At 36.1% G+C, this 25110-nt stretch overlaps 1 protein-coding gene across 5 annotated transcripts in view; it reads right to left on the reverse strand.

Annotated features, from left to right (window-relative positions):
* Positions 1 to 25110, reverse strand: part of NBEA (neurobeachin) — a 458173-nt gene that overhangs the window by 48527 nt on the left and 384536 nt on the right. For all 5 annotated transcript variants that reach the window (XM_054514098.1, XM_036391661.2, XM_036391637.2 and 2 more), the window contains 2 exons: positions 18584 to 18703; positions 7735 to 7887 (listed from right to left, as the gene is read on the reverse strand). In XM_054514098.1, the coding sequence (XP_054370073.1) occupies positions 7735 to 7887; positions 18584 to 18703 (273 nt within the window). The remainder of the gene's footprint in view (positions 1 to 7734; positions 7888 to 18583; positions 18704 to 25110) is intronic.

Consider the following 25110-nt stretch of genomic DNA (forward strand, 5'->3'; position numbering starts at 1 on the left):
ACCACCACTTGTCACTGATGTCACCAAGCTGATGCAACTGTCCAATCAATTCCTTGTCTACTGAACAGTCCACCCATCAAATCCATCTCTCATCTGTTTAGAGAGAAGGATGTTGCAAGGGACCATGTTAAAAGCAAGTCCAGACAGATGAAACCTGCAACCCTTCCCTGTCCACTGATGCCGTCACTCCATCATGGAAAGCCACTTGGTTGGTCAGGAAGGACTTTCCCTTGGGGAAGTTGTGTAGGCTGTCCCGAATCATCTTCCTGCCCTCCATGTGTCAGCACAGATTCTAGGAGGATCTATTCTATGGCCTTCCCAGGCAAGAGGTCAGTAGTTCCCAGGGCCCTTCTTTCTACCCTTTTTAAAATGGGACCAATGTTGTCCTTTTTCCAATCACCAGGGACTTCTGACTGCCATGACATTTCATGGAGACTGGCTTGACAACTAGGTCATTCCCTCAGGACTCTGGGATACAATTCATCAGGTGCCATAGATGCATGCTCAGGTTCCTCAGGGGACCACCAACTAGATTTTCTCTTAAAGTGGGAGGGACTTTGCTCCCCAAGTCCCCATTTTTCAGTCTAGTCACTTGAGAGGTGTGGGAAGAGAGATTGCCATTGAAGAGTCACGTAAAAAGTACCCTGAGTATCGTGTTCATTGTGACCAATTTATCAGTCTTGCTCATGAGGGGTACTGCACTTTTTTTGACCTTTCAAGTTAAAAGACTTAAGAGAGTTGAACACATATGTTTTATTTCCCTAAGGCAGTTTCCACTTGCATGACCAGCCCTTACTCAGCACCTTTTCATTCTAGAGGTCTTACTGACCCTGGCAGGTTTGGAGAACTTATATTTCACATGGATTAATAGTTATTTAATAATTTATTATCTACTTTTTAACAGCTGCATATCATGTATTTGTCTCCAATTATTTAAAGATTTATTGTACTATGTTTACAGGTATAATGGTCCTTAATTCCTTGGGGAAGAACCTTAGTTTCTTGAAGAAACTTTGAGAAAATATAATTATTTTGAGCTATATATTTCAGAAGAGTGGAAGCTGCAAAGTTTGGTACAGAATTTAGGGAAAGGACAAGAGTAAAAGGTGGAGAGAGGAGCCTGAACTGTGAAGAAGAAGGGCTCTTCATGGGCCTTAGCACTGCTCAGCCTCCAGCTGCAGGATGAAATGGATGCTGTGTGATGTTCACGGCCTCCCAGCCAGGACATCCTGTGGGGTATAGCAGCAGGCATGAAAAACAGGAAACGTGCCCTCAAGGAAGGGCCACCAAAATGCTACAAAGTCTCACCCTGCCCTCAGTGGGTCAAGGCTTTATAATCTGGATTTATTTTAGTCCGGGGAAAGCTTTTTGTATCAGGTTTGACCTGGTTTCTTCCAAGTACTTCTGCAACGCTACTCATGCGATACTTGCAGAATCCTCTCCCTAATTTGCTCTAATGCACAGGCTACTCCAACTCCATGTAAGTGCCTCCTGAAAATTTATGAGCTGTTCACTGTCAACGGTACATCGTTTGGTTTCTCAAGAATATGCAATGCTCTGTAGGGAATAGGGTGAGGGAATTTTCTGTATAAAACATAATTTGTAGGTACAGTAGGAAAAAAATACAGAAAAAGACAACAATAATATCCTTAAAATAGGCTGGTGATGGCCATAAAAATCAGCATTTTGGATTTAAATTATTTTGAGGGCTTTAATTTTATGAATATTTTTAATATGAGCTATAGAAACATTAAAAATAATAATTATTACTTATATAATTATGTAATATCTATATAATTTGTAATATGGTTTTTAAAGATTCTTAAAGTTAAGAGAAATAAGCCAACATCCACCTTGTTATCTATCATAACTAACATGTACAAAAACCAGAGTTTTATTCAAGCGCTCCCAAAATGAACATGTTTGAACAATTATTTGGGCTTAATTTTCAAATAGCAACATTCCAGTCAAGTTTTTTTTTCGTGAGTTTTGCTTTAAGAAAGGTATTTAACATGTTATTGTTTCCAGTGGAGTGACTTTTATTGTTAATAGGTAAATTGCAAGCATTATTATACATCTAGTATACACATCTTTTGTGGGTTTTTTGTGTTACAGGCAAGTGTATGCACATATGTTCCAAAATCTGACCTGTAGCTGCTGTAAAATAGAAAGAGGTATTAGTAGGTTGGTTTTAAAACTAAATAAAGTGATTTAAAAACTAAATAAATTTATTTTAAACCAAATTACTTCTTACTATCGCTCTTCTCTGACCTTTATGAATGCTACACAATTTCCCCTATGCTTATTGTAATTTGATATTAAAGATATTTTTCACTGGCATGTCAGTAGGAGGCAGTGGTTTTTATTGTAATACAGACTATATGCTGTGTAAAACATCAGAAGTTCTGGATTTATAAAATATCTATCCAGGTATTTTTTGTCACCAGAGAAGTGGAAAACCCTGATGCTGCCACTTGTCTGGACCATGGTTGCACCTTCTCTTTCTGCAGTTCCTGCCTTGCCCTCCATATCCATATGCTGTCTGTCTCTCCAAAAAGCTTTCCATCTTGCTATTAAATTATATGTAATACATTTAAAGATATTTTCTTATAATTACTCTGAGATAGTTTGATTTTACAGATCTGCTCAAAAACAGATCATCAGCCATTTCAGCCTATGAGCCGGGTTTCTCCTCTCCCCTCATGTCCATGGTCCTCTGCAGCGATTGCAGATTCTCTCCGCTAAATACTTTTCTTCCTCAGTTACTACTCCTTGCACTCATCAAAGTGATATCCTTGACTTTCCTCATCAAGTATTTCAGGCAATACTGCTATCTGAGATTAGTTATGTTCTTTTAAGCAAAGTAATATTTTAATAGAAGTGACGAAGTACACTATACAGATTTGGGTTATTCAGGGATGTCTGCAGAGAAACAGATCCTTTATGTAAGCATCTTCATGATATAAGTAAGATTCTTCAGCAGTATAGCAAGATTAAAAAAAAAATCACTGCTAAAAGTAATTAAAAAATCTGAAGTAGATCGAGACCCCTTTTGCCTCAATAAGTTTTACTTGCATAACCTTGGCAATACACAAAATAAAACAAAGTGACTTTTGAGGAAGTAATATCAAGTCTTATCTACTGTTTATCTGGTAGAAAAGAAATATCAATTGCTGCTGAATCACAATTCAAGGAAGAGGAAAAGATCTTCCTGATTTTCATAGCACAGAGATTTCACACTAGATATTTGTAATGAGTATTCAAGAAGCTTTTTAATTATGAAATACTATGCATGCTTCTGAATAGCCAGGGAATGGTACAAAAATGCAATTGGCAGCAGAAGAGTGCAAATAAATCATTTCAGAGAGAGAAAGAAAATTCAATCTTAGTAACAGTTATGTAATAGGAACAAAATATGTATAACAAAAACAAGACATGGTTTAGTCTTTCAAAAACATAATTTATCATGAACACATTTTTCTCAGCACTGCAATTTGTAATTTAATATGTGCATAAGCCATAATTAAAATATCATTATAATTAACTTTGAATTACACAATCTTGCATCTTTTGTTTCAAAACTAAAGAATGCTTATTATAAAAGCTGTGCTTCAGTGTTTCACAGTGGTGTTCCCTGCCTTGATTTAACATGCTTGACTTACTGACTGAGTCTGTTCTATTTCTGGCTCTTGGACTGCTCTGAGTCTGTGGGGACTGAGAGGCTGAGTAGGACTGCAGATGCACATCTGTGGAAGGTTCTATGTGTGGATTTTTTTCTCCCTGGTAAACTGGAAGATTATGATTGATGAGCCCAGCATTAGGGTAATGTTATCAGGGACACTTTCTGCCTCTGTCCTTTGTACCGTTGCTGAGGTCAGACCATAATCATGTTAGCATTGAACATAGTGCTTTATTAATGTTTCATGTGTAACTCCAACGTAATCAGTCTAGCTTTGGAAGGATAAATAAAACTGCTACAACAATCCCTGATGTATAAATCGAATGTTGAAGGTACTGTAATAGGGCTTGAAAGTAACTTGACTGTCTTTTCCAGGCTTTTTAATAAGTCTAATTTTCACAAGTTTAAAGGAATCTCTTTTGAGGGAAAACCATTTCCACTTCCCCGTTTAGTCTGAAGTGTAAAACAACCACCTGAACAATCTAATCATACAATAAAAAATCCTAGCCTGCTATTTATTAATTTGCACAGAATTTTAGTAAAGCTCATTAACCAATTGGTTAAATTGTGCTGATTTATGTCACTGTGCCTCTGTGATGTTTCCTAGGCTATTCTGTTTTTTCTTTGGTAAGTATCAGGATGAAATGATTACATTCTTGCTGTTATTTAAAGAAAATGCTTACATTCATAAATGTGCAAGTAGTATATAAGGATTTTTATTTACTCCCACATAAAATTACACATAATATATGCCTGCAGAAAGCACCAAAAAAAAAAAAAAGAACAAAAGAAAACAGCATCACCTAGGGAAAAAAGATCCCACTGTAATGTTAGGCACTACCACATAGGATTCTTCCCACTGAAATGAAATTACTACCGCTGATTTTAATAGATAAGGGATCAGGAAAACTCTTACTTGAAACATTCCTTAGTTTTCTGTAAACATATTCTCTACTTGCATTGCTAAGTTGCTGTAGAAATCCCAGGCTTGCACAAGCTTGCTGTGTTTTACACATGAGCATCACACCCAGGCTATTTTTTTCCGCAAGAAAAAAATGTAACAGCCAAAGCCTGGCCTGGGGATGACCTATCTGAATAATACATCTGCTGGCCAGTTCAAATAATGGAATCAGACATTAGGTAGTGAATGTCAAACTTTCCAATCCCTTTTGTATTTGTTCCTTTGACTAGTTTCATTCCAGAGACAAAAAAATGGGGTACTGGCAGTTTGTTGTGTGTGTTAATAAAACCCTACATGAGGAAGTTTTTCTAAAAATTATAACACATTCAAATGATTACATTTTGAAACTGTAATTCCATTACTTCTTACTATACATACTATCTGCATTTTCATGAAAAGGATTATCCTTCTTTAGCTACTTGCTCTTCATAATAAGCTTTGTAAAATATTATGCATATATCATGCTCTTTAAACTCCCAAAGTTATTCACTTTGCTTTTATCCTCTGAACTCCATCCAAATGTGAATGCTTCTGTTTTCTAGTCACCCAGAAGTGAATCCAATATTCCAGGTGCAGTCTCAAAAGGACCATAGATAGGTACGACTGCTTATATCCTCTGTGATGTAATGATTCTCCATAGATGGCATCAAAATACACTTATTTCTGGTGGATATAGAATTACAGAATTTTATCTAATCTAATTGCTGTTCATTGTCACCCCTACCTTGCTACTGCTCTATTTTTGGTACTGTTTTTGTTTCCAGACTTCTGCTTCTTATTATCTTCTATTCTTTTCTCCCAAGGTGATTTTCAGTCTATGTTCTGCATCTAATTCAAATAAATCTATGCCTCTTTCTACTGTTTTGTAGGCAGTTCCTAACTTTATTATAATTTTCAAGGTTTCTGACTGCTCATTTGAAGACAGCATGTATCTGTGTAGAGATGAATTTTAGCTCCTGATCATGCTCTTGCCAAAAAAGTAGATGATGGGATGAATAAAGGCCATGCAGAAACTGCCTCCTGGCAATACTGTACAAGAATGGCATAATGCTCACATCTGTGAGGAAAGGGCTGGAAAACAGTAGAGGGAGGGTCTGATACAAATGGGTGATAATTAGTGATTTTAGAAACTGTAAAGTACTCAATTATTTGAAGCCTGTAATTATGATACTACTCTAGTCTTAACATCAGTTTGTCTGTCTCCTGGCAGTCTGAGCATACTTACACACATGTGGAATCAGTCATTATCTCACTATCAAGTCCTATAGCCCTAATGAGGCTTAAATGCTATACCCTAAATTTATATAACCAGCTGTTTTCTTCAACAGCACAAAAATTTTATGTGGAGAGCTGCTATGCTACTTTCCAAAAAGCAGGAATTGCACTAGGGAAATTAAATAAAATAAAGCTTAAGCTTTTTTTCCAGGTGATCTCCTATCACATAGTACCTTTTATCCTCCTAGTAATAATTCCAACATTGTGGAAAGAAAATATTAATGAAGTACAATTTAATATAAAAGGAAGATTCTTAAAAAATTTAAGAATGGGAGTCCTTACTATGCATCTCTCATTATATCCCCCAATAGGTGGCAGCTTGCTTCTCTGTTTTCACCAAGGAATCACACTTTGGTTCTTTCAGATGTCAAAACTAAACCTGTAGGTCAACTTCAGTGTGCTTACACCTGGGCTCAGTTTGGGTTTACCCACAACTACAACCCGAAAAGGGCTCTGTGCAGCGACACAGGCACTCCAGAGACACCAGCCTGTGACTGCACATCCCACACTTGGGAATTCTAATGTACTCCAGCAATCCTTTCAGTACACCTCCCTCTAGTAAAATTGCACTTGAATTTATTTTCAGCAGCTGAGACAATTACTTGTTTTTAATAATAATTTTCCAATATATCTGTTATAAGAGAAATTGGCCAAGAAAGGTTCTTCAGCTTCTTCCTGTCAATGACAGACTAATCTGTCAATGAGAGAATACATTTCTCCTGGTTTGTGTAGTACATTTCATAAGTCTCAAGTGATGAGGTTGCCATCACTTCCTTTGGAGACTGATGTACATATGTCAAACCACTTATTCTTCTAAATGGAGGACACTTCTAAATCATCTACATCTAGGAATAGGTTTTGTTTTATAATATTCTTCAATTCTTCTGAACTTAATAGAGCTATTTTTTCTATCAACTTCCAAAGAACAATTTTCTTTAAATAGACAGTTCTTAATATTAAGTTACCAAACTGATCAGAAAAAAACCCCAAACAATTCAACACATTGATAGATTTGCAATGCTACCACAAAAGCACTACTGGGAATAATGCATAAACTGAACAGTTCTGCAACCCTATGGAAAACCACAGCTTACTGAAATCACAGTCCTGACTCTTTAAGAAAGACAACCAATATGCATTTTACAGAAGAACTATTTCCAGAATAATACAATAAATTGAAGTACTGCTGGCCAAAGCGCCTGAATATACCCTGCTGTTCCTAAAAACTACTAAAGGCATACACATGCATTAACTTTATCAATAATAAAATGTCTATCAAAATTAAAGAAAAAATATACACCAGAAATGTTCTACTGCTTAAATTCTGGAGGGCACATGATGATATACATCAGAGTAGTTATTTTGCAGAATTTCTTCAAAGACTGCAGTTGTTTGCTTATGTTCACATTTCTACATTTCCAGTTCATCTTGATGAACAGGTAGTGCACATCTTTAGGTGAATAACAACTACAAGATGGCTTGCAAGATATCAGCATTTATAATATTCTTTTATTTTTTGATGTAGAAGATGGTGAGGAGGAACAGACATAAATTTTTCAGGCTATCTTGTATTGCCAGGCTCATGCACGTCTGATGCTTTTTCATGAGAGAGTAAATAACTGAATTTAACTTTCCATAATTTGGGCACATGGAAGGAAAATCTACTATAAAATAAAGGGTTCTGTCAAGCAAGACAGAATGCAAATTCTTTGCTTTTTTATTTTATTTCTCTAAATCTATTTCTAAAGAGATGAAAAACAGAACTAGGTTAGCTGACTAAAATACAGAACCCCTTAGACTAAATTAAAGTACAGCTTACCATCCTGTTGATACGGACAAAGTCTTCAGGTTTCTTGGCCCAGGGAGGGAGATCAACGTCATTCACAACAATTTCATCTTCCCTGACTCCTAGATTGTAGCCATTACTGTTGACAAACATCTCAGGTAGGTAGTAAAATTCTGGAATTAACTCCTAACAGGGAGAAAACACACAATGAGACTTCACATTTAACAGAGATGCTAAATTGTACTCTGAGAATCAGGCTCTCTTGTACTACATATTAAAGCATACCTGGGTTTTTTTATGTTCTGTGCACCTTTTAAAAGAAATTTTATATCCTGCTTTCTTTGACTTACAGTCAAATGTATTCCGCATAATGAAATATTCAGACTTTGTTTTTCCCATATCTGTTTTTATGAAAAGCACAACTTTAGGCAAGGCAGTGCATATGAGTAAAGGAGACTTCTTCAGAATAATAGCTACAAGAAAATTTATGCTAAGCCTTCAATATGAAAATATATTGGATTTTTAAATTACTATTTAACAAAAATATGTAAAAAGGGGAAAATTTGCAGATATGACAGTGTCTTGATTTTCCTTCCTTTAATTCTTTAATTGCATAAGAAAAGGTGGTAAGTTGATTACCATTATAATGAAAAATAATACATGGTGAAGATCTTTTTCTACTGTAAGAAAAATTCAAGAATAGACAGAGGGAAAAATATCAGCACAACAAATGCCCTTCAGACAGATATTAAAAAGTGAAAGATCAATAACTGCAACATATAATAAACAATAAGTAACTTAGAGTGTGAAGTTTTCCCAATTTCCAGAATAGCTAAACAGGAATCCATTTTGACATAATGAATATTACTGTTTGCTCCTGTTATTTTAGCATTAAGTCTTGAACTGCAGTAAAACAAAAAAGCTTTAAAGCTCACTATCTCTTCTCTAATATCCAGATATGGATTAAATTCACCAAATTACATTGTTAAAAGCATTCAGGCATTTAGCTGGGTAACATGATAAAAACTGATGACACAGCACCTGAAATCTGAGTCTCTTTGTGGTCCTTTCAAAAGCTGCAGATATGAGAAGCAAAAAAGCCCTACTGCAGACACAAACTTATCTAATTAAATCTGATCTGCAACTCCACAGAGAATAGAGCAGTTAAAGCAACCTTTCAAATTTATAAAGTAATTTTTTAAAAAGTGTATTCGTTACAATTTTAAGTATGTTTAGGAAGGCAATTTAATTACTTCTTTACATCATCATATACTAATATAGGTTAGACTAAAATGCAAATCCAATCACTATCTAACTTCTATAAAATATTAGCCAAGTAGACATGCCTGAACCTGAATAACTCATCATGAAACAAGCTACAATTCCAAACAGAAAAGAAAGAATTAAATTATTAGATGTAGTACATAATAAAACAGCAGCCAGAGCAAAGTCAAAATGAGAGAAATCCTGAATATCCTATAATGTTAAAAGAAGAAAGATTCATTTAATGCCTATCTTAAGTTTTATTATAGACACCCCTAATTTATACAGAGTATTTCTTAAAAGCACTCTTCCCCCATTCCCCCAAAACATGATTCACTAAATCTCAGGTTCCAAAGAAAGCCCTTTGGTTTTCTCTAATGGAGCCCAAAATAGAATTAATGGTCCTCAGAGCTGGAGAAAACTATACAGAAATCTTTCAGGACTTCAACAAATCACTAACCCAGGACTCACAACCCAACATATAGTACCACAAAAATCACTGACAAACTAAGTGCATTGCCTTAAAAAAAGGGAAAAATTCATAAGGACCTCAGAAATATCAAAAAGTCAAAATTATTCTTAAAGCAAATATTCAAATGAAGCAGAATTTATTAAGGAAAAAGTTAGCAAAGTTTGTTTCTACCTTGTATAAAAGTCTTGAAGCACATAGCACTGGTTGCAAATACTATCAATTTTTATTCAATGTGGTGGCATACTAACCTTCAATGTCACAGCAACCAAGTCCTTCAATTCCATTAAAGAAAAGTTATTTGTTAAATTTCCTTTTTCAGTTTTAAATGTCATAGCATGTAACTGTGGACTTTTACATCTACACATACCTGAAAGATTTGTGCAACCCAGAGACATATCTAGTGTTTAACTGAATTCTACTAACCTTTTGTCTGTGGGGGTATCTTGAAACAAAGGGATTTAAGTCACTGAGTATTTTTAAAGGTATTTCTATTTAGTAAGTTTATCTTTGCTGCTCTTTGCTTTCAGGGTAATTTAATGTTCCCTTGTCTGGAATAGCAGAAAACATAAATAGAAATAGAATAAACAAAAGTATGTGATTAACTTTCTTTATAAGATTTATTGTGTTGTGTATGTTTAGTTTGAGCTGTCTTATTCCTGTGCTCTGGAAGTTAACCAGTGCCAGACTTCTGAATCCTCTTCAAATAACACTCTCCCTAGAATCCTAATCATTTCAGTTACACATCTCCCGGTAGGTTGTTTTGTTGGGGTTTTTTTCAGTCAAAATAAAAATACCTAAACATGGTATTTAAAAAGGATTAACTAACCCACTCTGTTATAGTCTCAGCATTCTCTTCAATGTTATTTTTAGTGCAGCCCACAATTACAGTGCTTATTTGAGTGCTATTTAGCATGAATTGAAATTTTTCTTGAAATGTGAGCCATGTTGCATGTGACCTTTCCCAGATACTTGCATATTTCCCATACTTTGTATTAACCATTCAGTTTTCTTTTATAGCATTTGATGCTCCTCTTGTAATTTTGCCATCTCCACTGCTTACTAGACTAAGAAACCACAGCGCTTAAAAATAGCTCAGATAAACATATCCCCTTCTCATTTCTAGAGGATGAATTAGTATATACTAAAACACAGGCCCAGTATGAAAGCCTGGGGCACCCTGTATGCATGAACTTCAGATTCATGTATTTAGCTACTTAGATGCATAGAAAATACAACCAAGCTAGAGATGGTTGATAAAATTTTGGGGTTTATGTGTACATTGTTTATTCTGCTGTAAGAAATTGAAGAAGCTGTCTCTTCTATCTCATGCCAAAGGCAGGCAGTGGCTGGGCATAGAAGGGCAAATATCCTCTTCCCCAGGGCCACTGAGCATGTTTCACTAAGAGAAGTATAAACTGGGAGAGGCAGAGAGAGGAAGGATTAGCAAGGACAGTGAGGCAGAAAGGATGGAGCCCAGGAGCTTTCTGGGAAAAGAAACAGACAGCAGTGAACCTCAGAGGAGACGACAAGATGACAACTGGGGCCCAGAGAGAATCATGTTAACTAAGAAGCCACTGAAAGTTGCAAGAATGTACAAAAGAATGCAGGAAAATATAACACTAGCAAGGACTATTTTCAAAACCTATTAACATTTTCTCATCTAGAGTTTGTTTTTAATTTGTTTCACAAATGGTCATGTGCCAGTTCATATTCTAATAAAGATTATGACTTGAGAGAGGCGCTCTTTTGGTGCTTTTTCTGTTATGGACAGGAAACAATACCTCAAAAAATAGCAGTTTCAGGGTGCTATTCAGAGAGGTGACCGTGTCCATTCCTCCATTCCAGATGAGGTTCAGCTATGACAGCTATCCTGCAAGATATCTGTCTACCCTGTTGTCCCAGAATTTGAGTGAGAGCAATTCCACAATTCTTCCATCAACTGGTCTCCAGTGTTCTTTATCTGGGGAGTTTTACTTAGTAACTGCCCTGAATCCTTCATTATGCAATCTAAGTAAATCTTCCCTCATCCTAGCTATCATCCATCCCAGATACTGAGAATAAATTACTGTTTTGTCTTTGCATTGTTTATTGCATGTTTGAAAAGCATTATTTACCAGATTTACAGCCTTCAAGCTCCTAAAAGTCTAAATTAAGGATAATGATGTATTGCTCCATTGTTTTTGTTACAGAAATGCAAAATATTCCTCTAACCTTCCTAAATAAGCTAGCAGATTTATTGCTAAACAGTCCATAACTTAATTTACTTCTTTATATACTTTGGACATATCATATTTTGTCACATGTTCATCACACAGAAGCCAAAATAAATGTTTTTGTCAACCTCTGTAGTCTTTACATTGGGGATGGAGATCACATACTTTTCTGACAGCATCTGCTATTTTTCATTCACTTCAGAGCAGAGTGTAATTTGTCATACAACACAGCTTTTTACAAATCACCAGTTTCATACTTCAGAAGTGTCATTGTTAAATTCACCCTGAAGATAGGGACAAGGAGACTCAAAAATTAGCAGGGGGAAAATGTATCTCATAGATAGTATTTACGTCAAGGGATAGGACACAGAGGACCTTCTGTCTCCAAATCTGCTTTCTGCTTGACAGACAAAATAGTTGATAAGGGGTTTCTCAAAAATCCTATTGCACCTTCAGTGGCACTAGTGGTAAAAGGCAAATGTAAAGCCAGATCTGTGCAAAGAAATGCTAGTTTGAAGCTACCATGACTTTGAGAAATTTAGGTCTCAAGCTACAAATGTTCATGAAAGATAAATCTCAAAATATTTTTTTCCTACAATACACACATTGTGTCAGCCAGTGCAAATCAAGACATGAAGGAAAATATCAAAACAAACAAACCCATAAAACAGCTTCCTGACAAGTTACATCATTTAGCAGGCATAAAATGAGGGAATGTAAAGAAAAAAATGCACAGAAAACCCAACTTTTAAAAGTCTGGAATTTTTTAAGTATTCACAGACCAATTACGCATTTTAAATGCGTATGTTATTGCATGCAACTCAGCTGACCTATAATTTTGCATTAACTGAAACTAATCAGTAAATGTTCTTGGCTTCATTGCTCTTGCCAAACGACATTGAAATTTCTAAATAAATCTTTCTGAATACATTACCTGTCATGGGTAATTTCTTACCACAAGAAATATCTAGAGTTCAAAGAGTTAATAAAAATAGGGATTTTGTGATCTAAACCTATTTGCAGTAATTTCTGTCTAGTTGTCCTTGACATTTCATCAGCTGGTAACCTCCTCTGCTCCCCTTTCATTCACACTTCTAATAAGACAGGTTAGCTTTCCATCATTTAATTGTCAGCTGCCTTTCAAACCGCCCAAGAAGCTTGGCTCTTCTCACACGAAGAACGATGCAGTAAAGCTATTGAAGGGTGTATAAAAAAAAGCAAAATTAATATTATAACAGACATTTCTTGTCTGTAAATGTGATCTCTTGTTTATTTTAATAGCTATACTAAAACCCCAAGGTATAGTTAACAGTATTATATGCCTTGTGTTTTCATATAAGAAAACATCCCCCAAATGCATTTTCTAATTTACAAGCCTGTGACAAATCCAAACTGCTGAGAAATTAAACTTTAAAAATATGTCTTCAGGTGATAGAGGACTGCTATTAACACTATTATAATTGTACACCACTTGCATCAAATCTGACATTTCTGTTTAATATGTTTTGCTAAGGGTATGCCATTTTATGGCCTCCCAATGAAATCAAATTCAACCCAGACGTTTTCACTTTTCTAGTATAATTCACTTCAAGGTTTTAAAGCTTCCATTTCTTTTTCTTTCTTTCTTTTCCTCCCAAAAGGTTGATCCCCTGGCATCCATTAATTCCACAAGAGTCTAGTACTGGTCAATGAGTCAGTCATGAGTTCCTCCATTTCACACTAAGGCACTTCACTGACATTTTGTCAGAGCTACCTTTCTAACTTCTAAACAGAATATTCAAAAAGTAATATAACAAGTTTGAGAGGTATTAGGAAAGATTAGCATCTGAACAGGAGGTTCTGGGGAAGTCAATGTTACGAAAAACTGGAGGGGGGAGGGGGGAGGGGGAGGGGGGGTTAGAAAGGAAAAAATGTGCAAGCTGACTGGCCAAGTTATGGTCATTTCCGGGTGACTTGCTTCCTCAAAGGTCACCCCGTGAACGTTCATTCTTCCTCCAGCTTGTACTGATTATCTCGAGAGAAGGTCGATGTTGATAAAGGGAGACACAATAAAATAAACTGTGTTATCCAGGCTCTCCCTTGTGTGTTACCACTCTAACACAGCACATACTGTATTAATTCTGTTTCATCCACTGTAGGTGAATGAGTTTCTTGAAAATGAACCAAAACAACCTGAGAGTAAGGAACAACATGGTCTAAGTAAATCTCTAATCCTTTATTGAGCAATAATCTATCATACACTTCATTTTTCAAAGGTGGTCTACTTTTTGCCACAATTCGAGATGCCAGAATTACAGCTTGTTTTCAGGCTGATTAAGCTACTGCCACAGCCCTATTTTCATTAGCTCAGTGTGAAATAATTCAGTCCCAGAAGAGATTACACATATTTAAAGGGGAAAGGGAAGGAGGGAAAAGAAAGGGAGAAACAGAGAGAGAATGCCAGGGAGGAAATGAGCATGGGAGGAAAGGAGCTGGACAGACAGAAATGTAGCTTCCTAAAGAGACACAAATTCTTTTGCAAATTTCAGGTATTTGGTTTTTAAATTTTAATGCCAAATTCTGTGAAAGTGGTTTGGATATTTTTTCATAATTTTTTCAGACAACACTGAGGCTGTAAAAGAACAGTTGTGGAAAGCATCTGCAGTACTCAAAAATCTCAGTTCATTAGTTAAAATTGACCTACTTCAGCACTTACTGAAGCACTTGAAAATAATGTACCTTATAGTCCTCTTTCTTAAACAGTAACAGTAATGTAAAAAACCCTCCAGATTTTGCTTTCCAAAAAAACCCTTTTTTATTTTTAATTAGACCTTGTTAGTAAAGAATGAAGATATTTCATATAATTATTTAATACAGTGCGTGAGACCAAAAATTGTGGCCATCTTACAACACACAGCAATGAAGAATTTCAGATTAATTCGTTTCACATGCTGTTTTAAAATTATTTCATAACCTGTGCCACAATAATTAATGAGATTAGTAAGATCAGAGATAAATGCACTTAAAGCAGCTCAGATGAATTTCAAATGTATGATAAGGAATATATGAATAATGAACACTTGCTAGTCTTAACAGTTTTCAAAGTTTGCTACTTTGATGTATTACCTCTATTCCATGCACTAAATATTTACCATAAAGACTTAAAAATTCTTTAGGATGGTGAAAGAATTTACAGCATGTATATCATAAGGAAATCTACACTGCCTTTCCCCCCGTGTATAGCTAGACGCGGAGCCAGAAGAAGCTACAAAAGTGTACAGAACACTTTAACAGAGAGCATGCCTCCAGATTCTGTACTCACACACAACATGTACACATCTTCTCTTTTGCACATTCTCTCCCTTCTAACAGGACTGCTGGATAAATACTAGACGTTGCCAGACAGCTGACCACTAGTTTTTGAATGATTCACACTCTCAGAGCTGAACCTTTTCTGTTGTGCAAGACAGTGGATGCTGCTCTTAGGAGAGTGACAAAAATGGCTAGAAATTTTCAGGGGGTTTCTTGGTAGTTCCCCAAACCTCACTGCTTTTCAAGTCCCTGAAAACTTGATTCAAGTGTTTGAAAAGCCTGCAAGGCATTCTAAGCAGCAGCACAACTAATCTGAAAAAATTAGGTATTTGTAGTATTAATAATAGTCCATTTCCCAATCATTTTGCAGAATGAACTTCAAAGCCTTAGGGAAAAGTTGGCCCTGATGTAATGGCATTGAGAAATGAAGTTCATTAAGATCTTAAGGAACAAACAACAGCAACAATTAGCTGCTATACTCATTCTTGATTGATCGCTAAGAAGCACAGACTCTGCAAATCAATGGGCCTTGCCAGTGCTTTGCCAGTCTACTTTGAAAAAAAAAAAGGTTTACAAATAAGGAGTTTGCTACTTCCCTTTGTGGGGATATTCAAACTCAGAGAATACTCAACTTCACCCTAACTTTTCATACTCTCTTGCTTAAATAAGCATTTTTGCACTCTGATTCCTTTCCTCTGACGTTCCTTCCCTCTTTGCTCCTTGAGAAATAATTCTCCGTTTCATATGTTTGCATATTTCATAGCATTTATGTGTCTCCACTTTAGATATTAATTACCCCACACATACACACATTTTTCTACCTGTATCCACCTCCTAAAACACATTTTTTGTTCTTATGGCTAGCTCCAGTTTAGGTATATCTTACACTTGATAGTTTCCAGCAAAGAAAGCACTAAGCATTTGCTTTATCCAACAAGAATTCATACTAAAAACTGGACAAGAAAAAAGAGAAAAACAATAACATATGCTCTCTGAGAACATAATGGCTCTGAATGAATGACTAATCACACTGTTTCAGGTGAAAATTATATTTCATGAGATATTCCAGTTGTTATACCCTAAGGATAAACCTTTGGTATCATGATAAACTTTATGCCATCCTGTTGATCTTAGTTTCCTTCTTAAACTGAAGACAAAAGAGGAATGCATTGACATATTTTGCTTAGGCTATTGAAGTACATCTCAGTAGATTTATTCCAGTAGTCGCTTTGTATTACTATACAATAAATTATTTTGGTAGTTCAATATATTGAATACTGGTATTAAATATCCCCCAATTTCTACAGATTTGTTTTGTTAGATAATTTATGAATGTTTTCTATTTGCTTTAGCATTTCTTAAAGATTCAGCTCATTTTTGAATATCCTTTTATTAATCTATTTTCATCTTGAACTGAATTAATTCAAAATAAATCAATTCAATGTTATTTTCTAAACCCACCTTTCCTGCATCTTCATTAATTAACAAACCCTTATTTTAAACAGCAGCTTTAATCCCTAATGTACTCCTGAATGGACAGGTCAGGGATTATCTGGAGAAAACATTTATTGACTAACATACCTCATCTGTTACTCCCATATTACATTTTCTGTAATGACTTAGCTCCAAGTAGTATTTCTCTTTCTAATGGCATAATAGAAATGTGTATATATGTATTAATCTGATTTGGGGGCTCTATAGTAGACTGCCAAATGTATTCTGGAACACCTTGTTTTACAGGCTTTCCCCTAGGGCAATTCTGACCCTTAATTTTTACTATTTTACCTGCTATCCCCAATTCCCTTTCTTACATTCAGTGGCATTAAAGAACATAGCTATTCTATTTCGTCATCTTTGCCTTCCTTTTCTGAAGGTATCTGGTTCTGAGCATCTTTTTAATATTTATTTTATTTTGATAAGTTAGGGTTTTTTAATACCAATACATTTTGCAATACAGCTGTTATCCATCCTTAATTCCTTCATCCTTGCAATGGCTAGCAACAGCAGTTTAATTCATCCCACTTGGTTCACAAGACTCTAGTATTTTCAGACAAACATTTCAGCTAATTGTTTGACTGATAACTCATTTGGTTGCTAGTTTAAGAACAATCCTTTCACTAATTATATACCCCACTTGAATACCATCTCTCCGTCTGTCCACAGATATTCCTTTATCTTTTGCAATGCCTTGATGTATTTAGCTGCCCTCCTCCTGTGTACTAAAGCCAGACAAGAAGATTACAGTCACTTCCAACTGTCTTCCCTTGTTTCTCAGTTTAAGGCTCTTATCCTTTGTTTGAGCCCCACTCCTAGGAAGTCACTCTCCCAGACACTCTAGTGGAATTACAGGAAAAACAGATTTCATTGAAAAGTAAAAATCAAAATGTCAGCACTTTGAAGATATATCAGATATAGTAGATATTACCTCAAATTGCTTCCAAATTTGGAAATCTCCTGTTTTTCTTACAAGGGTAAGATAGATGGTACTTAAAAATCTATTGAGTTCCAGACAAGCATGAATAAACATAAAATGGTTTGTAGGAGATTCAGGTTGATTTCTTTAAAAAGCATTTTTTCCCATATGTTAAAATGACCATACAATTTGCAATTAGTTATTCTAACTAGCAACTGAATGACAACAACGTGATTTGTCCGTTCTGAGACTGTTGGAATACTTACGCAAACAAGAGCTCCGGAATAAAAATAAATCAACAAATATACATATTTTTAAATTCTTTTTTCTTTGCCAAGACAAATAAATTAAAAAAATTAAAATATAAATAAAAATATAATGGCAATATGACCATTTCCTAGTATGAGTGGTAGTATATAATAGAAGAGAAATATATTCACTGTAAAAAATGTGGGGTTTTTTTTAAAGACCAATTTTTATAGTGAAGCCTTTACCTACTTTATTACTAGAAAATGAGAATCAAGAAGGGACCATATTATTCAAAATATTTCTAGATTTTTGTTTCCTTTTGATAAGGTCCCATGTCTATGAACAATAACCCTTTGTATTTAACGAGGTAAATACAAAGGTAAGGAATAACAGCAGTAAAATCACCCTGCTTTCTGGCTGTTTCTGTATATAGTGTAGAAGTTGTTTTAATCTAATGTGTATTGTTGCATAATATCCCCAGGCACATTCAAGTAAAAGCTAAAGCTGTACAGAAAAGCCAACATTTTAAATGGGTCTTGTCATTAATGCTTTATTAATTGCCTCAGGCAATGCAAACCCAGAGCTAGGCAAGCTATAACAATATGACACTTTAAGGTCAAATCCAATTCCTGCTGTGTTTTATGGAGTGGGCCAAATATTGAGTTAACAGCAGGAAAGAACAATTTATTGAGCTTTTCTCCATCTCCTGATTATCTGATCTAAATTAGATCAGTTAGGTTGTTTTTCTCTTAAAAAATCCCACCCTTTGTCCACTCAACTTCAAAGAATCTTTGACTGTTTGTGTTAGAACAATAAACTTTATCAACATCTATTTATTTATGCTATACCTAGTGTGCTGAATATGAAGAAATGAGATATATAAAAATATAAAATATAACACAACACCTTCTTTATGTTTACATAAACAAAAATGCCATAATGAAATTGCATATTTATCCATTTATTTAACATATATGTTACCTTCACATCTGAGGTATCTCTTTGGCTGTTCCTCCAGGACCTGGCCACTGAAGAGAAGGTTCGATCTGGGTGGTCAAACTTGCCATCATTTGCATTTAGAAAGAATGTTGTAAAGGGCTCCTGTAGTTAATGAAATTATGACAGATTTAGAAAACAGTACAAAGACTCATGCAGCAGGTTTCTGTCAAAATCCAAAAGCCTATTGCAGATCAAAATACTTCATAAATGCAGAATTAAAGAAAAACATGGCACCTTATAGTTATATGTACACATGGGTTTCTGCACTGAACATCTGAGTGTATTTCTTGGCAGTAACACATTTTGCACAAACAAATCCTGAGTTCTATACCATAAGACTAATTACCCATCAGACGTATGTAGCCTAGTTCCAGTTCACAATGACTGCCTCCTTTACTGCAACCACTACAAACACATTCTGTGTTATTTATATAACTAGGCTTTGTATACTCCTTGCATGTTGGTATGTCAAAATCTTTAAAAAATCCTATCTCTAAATCTTTGTTGTGTTTTCATTTAATTGAAAAGAGCTCAGTATGTTCCACTTTGCCTCAAGGTGACACGAATGGCTCTAAGGTTGTTAAGAGGCAGACTGTGGTCCCAGGATATGCAGCTTTATCATTATTTTGGGGCAGAGGCACAGAGGTTAAATATTTAGAGTCTTTACTTTCACTAGTTCTATCTGAAACCATATCCCATTTTATACTAAATGGAAACCAGCTTTTGGGGAGGAAGAGCTCAGGTATTAGACAGTCTGGATGACCCATTTTTATGTCACTACATTCCTCTGCAGGGAAGGGGTTAACAGTGGACCAAATCCTTAATTTGACAGTAGAACCTGAATACAGAGATCATTGGCAGAAACCCGGATTTTCACCACTACTCCATTAGCCCTCTTATTCAACCAATAGTTGGCAGTGTGCCTACAGGGATGGATGTTCATTCCTTCTTTTTGCCAAGTCTCATGGGGAATGTTTTTAAGAAAGTCCTTCTGATTAATTCGTACTCAAATTTATTTCATTGCATATCCTGATCATCTGGAAATTTTGGTAATCAAAGCAGCTCATAATCACCAGATCACAATTTTTATTACAGTATTACTCATCTATTATTTGAATTTTATTCTAAACATTTTCTGTTTTCTTCTACAAAATTTTTGAACAAGTCAGGGAACTCCTCCATTAATAAAGAATATTTGAAGGAATTATGCCACGTTATACACATTGTGTGAAAATTACCTCAGATGAAAAACATATGAAGAAATGTATGTTTACATGGTCCTTAAGAGAAATTAAAATAAGGAAAACGTGGATGCAAATATAGTGAAATATCCAAAAAAAGGAAAATAAAAGATGGAATTCTGACTCCCAAAGACCGTTGTTTCTCCACCCCTATTCCACATATTTTCCCAGTTAATTTTTTCTATCATGCACAGCAGTCAACACAGGCTACTTTTGTACAAAGAAGAAAAAACTCTAATCAATTTTTTTCCTCTTAAAATATGGGAAATTAGTTTTTAATAGACACATTCAAAAGAATAATATCTCATAAATATTTTTCTTCTGAGGTTTTATTCTAATCAGAGAATACTAATCTGTGTTAAATAATTAATTAAAATAATATAATTAAATACAAAATCATCACAATATAATTTCTTGTTAGAGGACCCTAAATCTCATTGCACAATGGCTTTATTTGCACTTGTGAATATTGAAAGACTGTGTCGTATGGAAGAGTTTCATAATTTAAATAGAATATCAAAATTTAACAGTGGCTCAACTTGGTGAGTAGTATAAACTACCACAATGAACTGAAATATTGACAGAAAACAAGTCTTCATCTATCCAGATTTTTCAGTGCTCCATATAGTGAATTCAATGTAAAATATAAATGAAAATGTGTAAGATTCCAACCCAGAAGTACAAAAAGGAAAACAATATATACAGAAATTGGATTATATTAATTTATTATTTAAAAATATGTTAATATTTAGATTTTATTAAATTTAAATTTTTTCAATATTAGAATTATTTTGCTTTTAAATTCATTCCTTCTCCCAATTATCTGTATATATTTGCAACAGGAATTATGCTATTTTCTAGCTTGCACTGACTGAAAAACATCATATGTTCTTGATCTGAGCACAAATAATTCTGTCTTCTAACAGCTCCTACCCATCACTCTTTTCTTTATAAGATATATGTGATTTTTGTGAATATTATTGTGGAGCAGACTGTGGATCATTGCAGAGGTTCTGAAATCAGAAGCAGTTGATGGATTTAAAAGAAGCAGAAACCAGAAAAAATGATGTAATTAAAATAAATTATGTAAAAATATTAATCCAAACTTGCATGACAACATTATTTTAAGCATCTGAGACAAATACACAAAAGCAATAAAATTCATAATCAAGGATTAAACTTTTAGTAGCTGAGCACTACAGGGTGCCCTATTATGCTATCCTGCTGTGGCCTGTTGTGCCTATCTTTTTGGATTTTTAATCCTTAGCAGAAATTCAGAGCTTTCACTTCCTTTATCTCAGACCTCTAACATATTTTAAGGTAATTTTTATTCTCTGGGAAGTCAAGTGCTTATACAAATATAACTCATATCTGTATTCTATATACTAATTTAAATACTGTTATGATACCAGTTATTGTCATTTCATGTAAAGGTTTTGTTGCTGTGAAAGCTATAAAGCAGCACAATGTTTTCATTAATACTCCATCTCACTCATTCTTAATATTCTGAATAAAATTCACACCTTGTTCACTGCCAACAAGGAGAGAAATTCGTGGGGGACTTGATTACATTGAATACAAGCTTGAGCTGTGAGGACAACAAATTTTTCCATTCAATAGCACTTCTCTCCCACCCTTCCCTTTTAGCCATACCCAGACTAATTTGAATAATTTATGGTGGAAGTAGAGGAGGGAGGAGGAAGGGATGTGGTCATTCTAAGACATCCTATGTCACACAGAAATGTCCTTACAGCCATTTGTAAGAGGAGAGAGAGATAGAGAGTATGTAATGGTTTGTCAGAGTGACACATACCTTTTGCCAGATATATTTGTGATTGTCCTGCTAAAATCTGACAAAAAGAAGAGCCAAATTCACTTCTGTTTACCATATGACATGAAGTCCTCCTCATCTTTGAATCTCACTAAAAACTGGTTTTAACTTAATCTAATCTAACTCATAATAAATCCAGAATTTATTCTGCCTTGTACAAATATGCACTCATTGCAACAGCAACTGGAAGACAATTATTCTCTACAAACATCTTGACTACCACTTTAGAGAATCATGCTCTCAAACACTGGTCACTGTTTCCATGAAAATGAAACTGATTTACGCATATAACTTCTTCAGTAGCTATTATTGAGAACATCCAATTTTACCATAACTCTATCCTATTTCTACTAAAAATCTGAAGCCAATGCTGATATTCACATTCTACTTGATTCAAGCCAGAATTCATTCTTCTATTTTACTTTTTCCTTCTGTCTCTTTTTCAGGTCAAGTCACTGGAATATAAGGCATTGTGAAGTGGCATTCTTGGTTTAAACTATTCCATCTTCTGCAACTTAAATATTCACTGTTCCAGATGAAATGCACATGAAGAAAATGAGTCTTCAGGTGGTAAGGTCACCTAATGAAAAACTATGAATATTCAATTTCATTTCCACAAAAACACATACAACAGAATATGTATTACTGGTAAAACAAAGGCAGAGATATAAAAATTAACTACACAGGACAGAACTGAGGCTAAGACATACAGCATCTTTTAAAAAATTGGCCTGAAACATGTATTGGATTTGTGTGGCAAAGTTTTGGTAGTGGGGGAGACTACAGGGGTGGCTTCTATGAGAAGCTTTTTCTATATCCAATAGTGCCAATGCCAGCTGGCTCCAAGGTGGATCTGCAGCTGACCAAGGCTAAGCCTGTGAATTATAGCAAAGTCCCTTTATGATAACAGACTTAAGAAGGCCCAGGGAAAAACTGCACAAGAACACTAGAGAGAGCAATGGGAATATGTGAGAGGAACAGCCCTGCAGACAACAAAGTCAGTGCAGGAGGAAGGCCAGGAGGTGCTCTGGCTCCAGAACAGAGATTCCCTCCAGCCCATGGTGAGGCAGCTGTGCCCCTACAGACCATGGAGGTCCAGAGGGGAGTACAGCTCTTCCTGCAGCCCCTGGAGGAATCCATGCCACAGTAGGGGGATGCCTGAGGAAGGTCACGAGCCCCTGGAAGCCTGTGCTGGAGTAGGCTCCTGACAGGGCCCCATGTGCTTCCACAGAGAGTGGAGCCCATGTAGGAGCAGGTTTGTTGGCAGAACTTGTAAGCCCACGGAGCACCCACAGTTGCATGTTGCGGTGTGATGGGGTGTGATGTAACAGCCTGTCTCAGTTATCCCAGTTCTTTCCCCAGGTGTGCCAATATCCTCTCCCTTCCCCTCCCCTTGCCTCCTGCTGAGAGCTGTCCGTCAATCTTGGCATTCCAGAAAGGGCATTGTGTGACTGGCGAAGTTCAAAAGATGCCTCTCAGCCCTGGGGTCATTGGGCCATCCAGGTGCCATTTGTCCTCTGAGACTTCCCCCCCTTACCTCACTGGTTGGTGGGATCCCTACCCCATCCCTCCCCCTCTCCCTGGGGTTAAAAGACACAGCAACCACGCGGTTCTTGGTTCTGTTGGAGCTGTTGCTGGATTCAGAGGCCTGTGGGCCAGGAATAAAGCTCTGGATGGAAACCCTCCATCAGAACCAACTCCTTTCCTTCACCTCGCCTTGAGGCCTTTCTGCCAGAGGTAAACCTGAGCTCCTGCATGCCTGGACTTGTCCCAAGCGCCCAGCTGCAATATCCAGCCAGCCAAAGGTGTCTCTGACGTGAAACCACCACAGCTGCTGCCCTTGGTCAAGCAGCAAGGGCCAGACCAGCCCAGGCACGTTCCAACCGGCTATTTTGGGATTTAATTCCAACAGTTGCAGTCTGTTCCTGAGGAACTGCACCCTGTGGGAGGGACCCACGCTGGAGCAGCTCATGAAGAGTTGCAGCCTGTGGGAAGGACTCTTAGAGAAGTTCATGAAGGACTGTCTCACATGGGAGGGACCCCACGTTGGAGCAGGGGAAGAGTGTGGAATCTTCTGAGGAGATAGGAGTGGCAGAGACAAGTGTGATGAACTGAGCACAGCCCCCATTCCCATTCCCCTGTGTCAGTGGGGAGAGGAGAGAGAGAATTTAGGAGTTATGTCCTAACCCTCCCCAGAGAAGGGAGGGGTTGGGAGGAAGGTGGTTTTAAGATTTGACTTTATTTTATCATTATCCTACTCTCATTTGATTGCTAATAATTCAAATTAATTTCCCAAGCTGAGTCTGTTTTGCCCATGATGGTAACTGGTAAGGGATCTCTCCCAGCCCTTATCTCAACCCATGAGTCTCTCCTTATTTTTTCTATCTCCTGCTCAGCTGAAGAGGGGAGTAATAGAGCAGTTGTGGTGGGTACCTGACATCTAGGCAGAGCCAACCCACCACAATACATCAGATAAGGGAAAGCAACTGAGGGAAATATAAGGCAGTAGGGAACAGATTATCACAGAATTGACTCAAAAATATGGTATTAAAAGCAATGCTTTGAAGACGACTGACAGAAACCAGATTGCATCTGTCAAAGCTGAAAAGTAAGACTTAAAATAATTTTTAAGGTTTTGTGGCAATTACACAATTCTCTCTCTCTCTCTCTCTCTATATATATATATATGTATATATACTTCAGAGTGGCTGAAACTTCCTTACCCACAGCAAATACAACACTAAGGTCTAGGCAGCAGTTTGTCCCCTTGGATCCCCATTACTACATACTGTTTTGTTTTTCTTCATCTAAACTCTCATTTCCAATTTACTTTTTTTCATATCTTTTTCATTTGTTTCCTTGCTTTTTTTCCATTTCTTTTGCTTTTCCTCTTCTCTTCTTTGATTTACACAGTCTTCTCCCATGGTTTTAGTTTGTACTCCCATCCTTCACTCTCAGTTTGTTGTCACTTTCTACCAAAAGCTCTACAGTAACACATCTTTTCCCATCACTCTCCTCTAGTCTTTCAAAATACTGAAAGCATTTTTCTGTGTGAATCTCTGCATCTCTTAATGTCACCTTTCTCTTTCTGGACTAGACTTTAATTTACCTTTTCTTACAGAGTCTTCTTCAAAGCTCTGCCTCAAGAAATTCATGAGCAAGAAATACTACTTTAACTTGCAGAAATCTGATCTAGCCTTATCTATAAATTTCACTGGCACAATCTTCTCCCTTAGGATATTTCATCCTTTATTTTGTAACAAAAATAACTCTCTATAGATCACTATGACTTTGTAATCTTCATCGCCATAATCTTTTCCTCTATACACACTTATTTTCAAATATCTATTTAGGCTTTCCATTTGCTGCCTTATCTAGTCTTATCATATTATTATATCTTTTTCCTTTTCTGGATTTGTCTTCTTTTACTTCTCTTG

Source organism: Molothrus ater, chromosome 2, assembly GCF_012460135.2.
Source record: "Molothrus ater isolate BHLD 08-10-18 breed brown headed cowbird chromosome 2, BPBGC_Mater_1.1, whole genome shotgun sequence".
Classification (NCBI taxonomy): Eukaryota; Metazoa; Chordata; class Aves; order Passeriformes; family Icteridae; genus Molothrus; species Molothrus ater.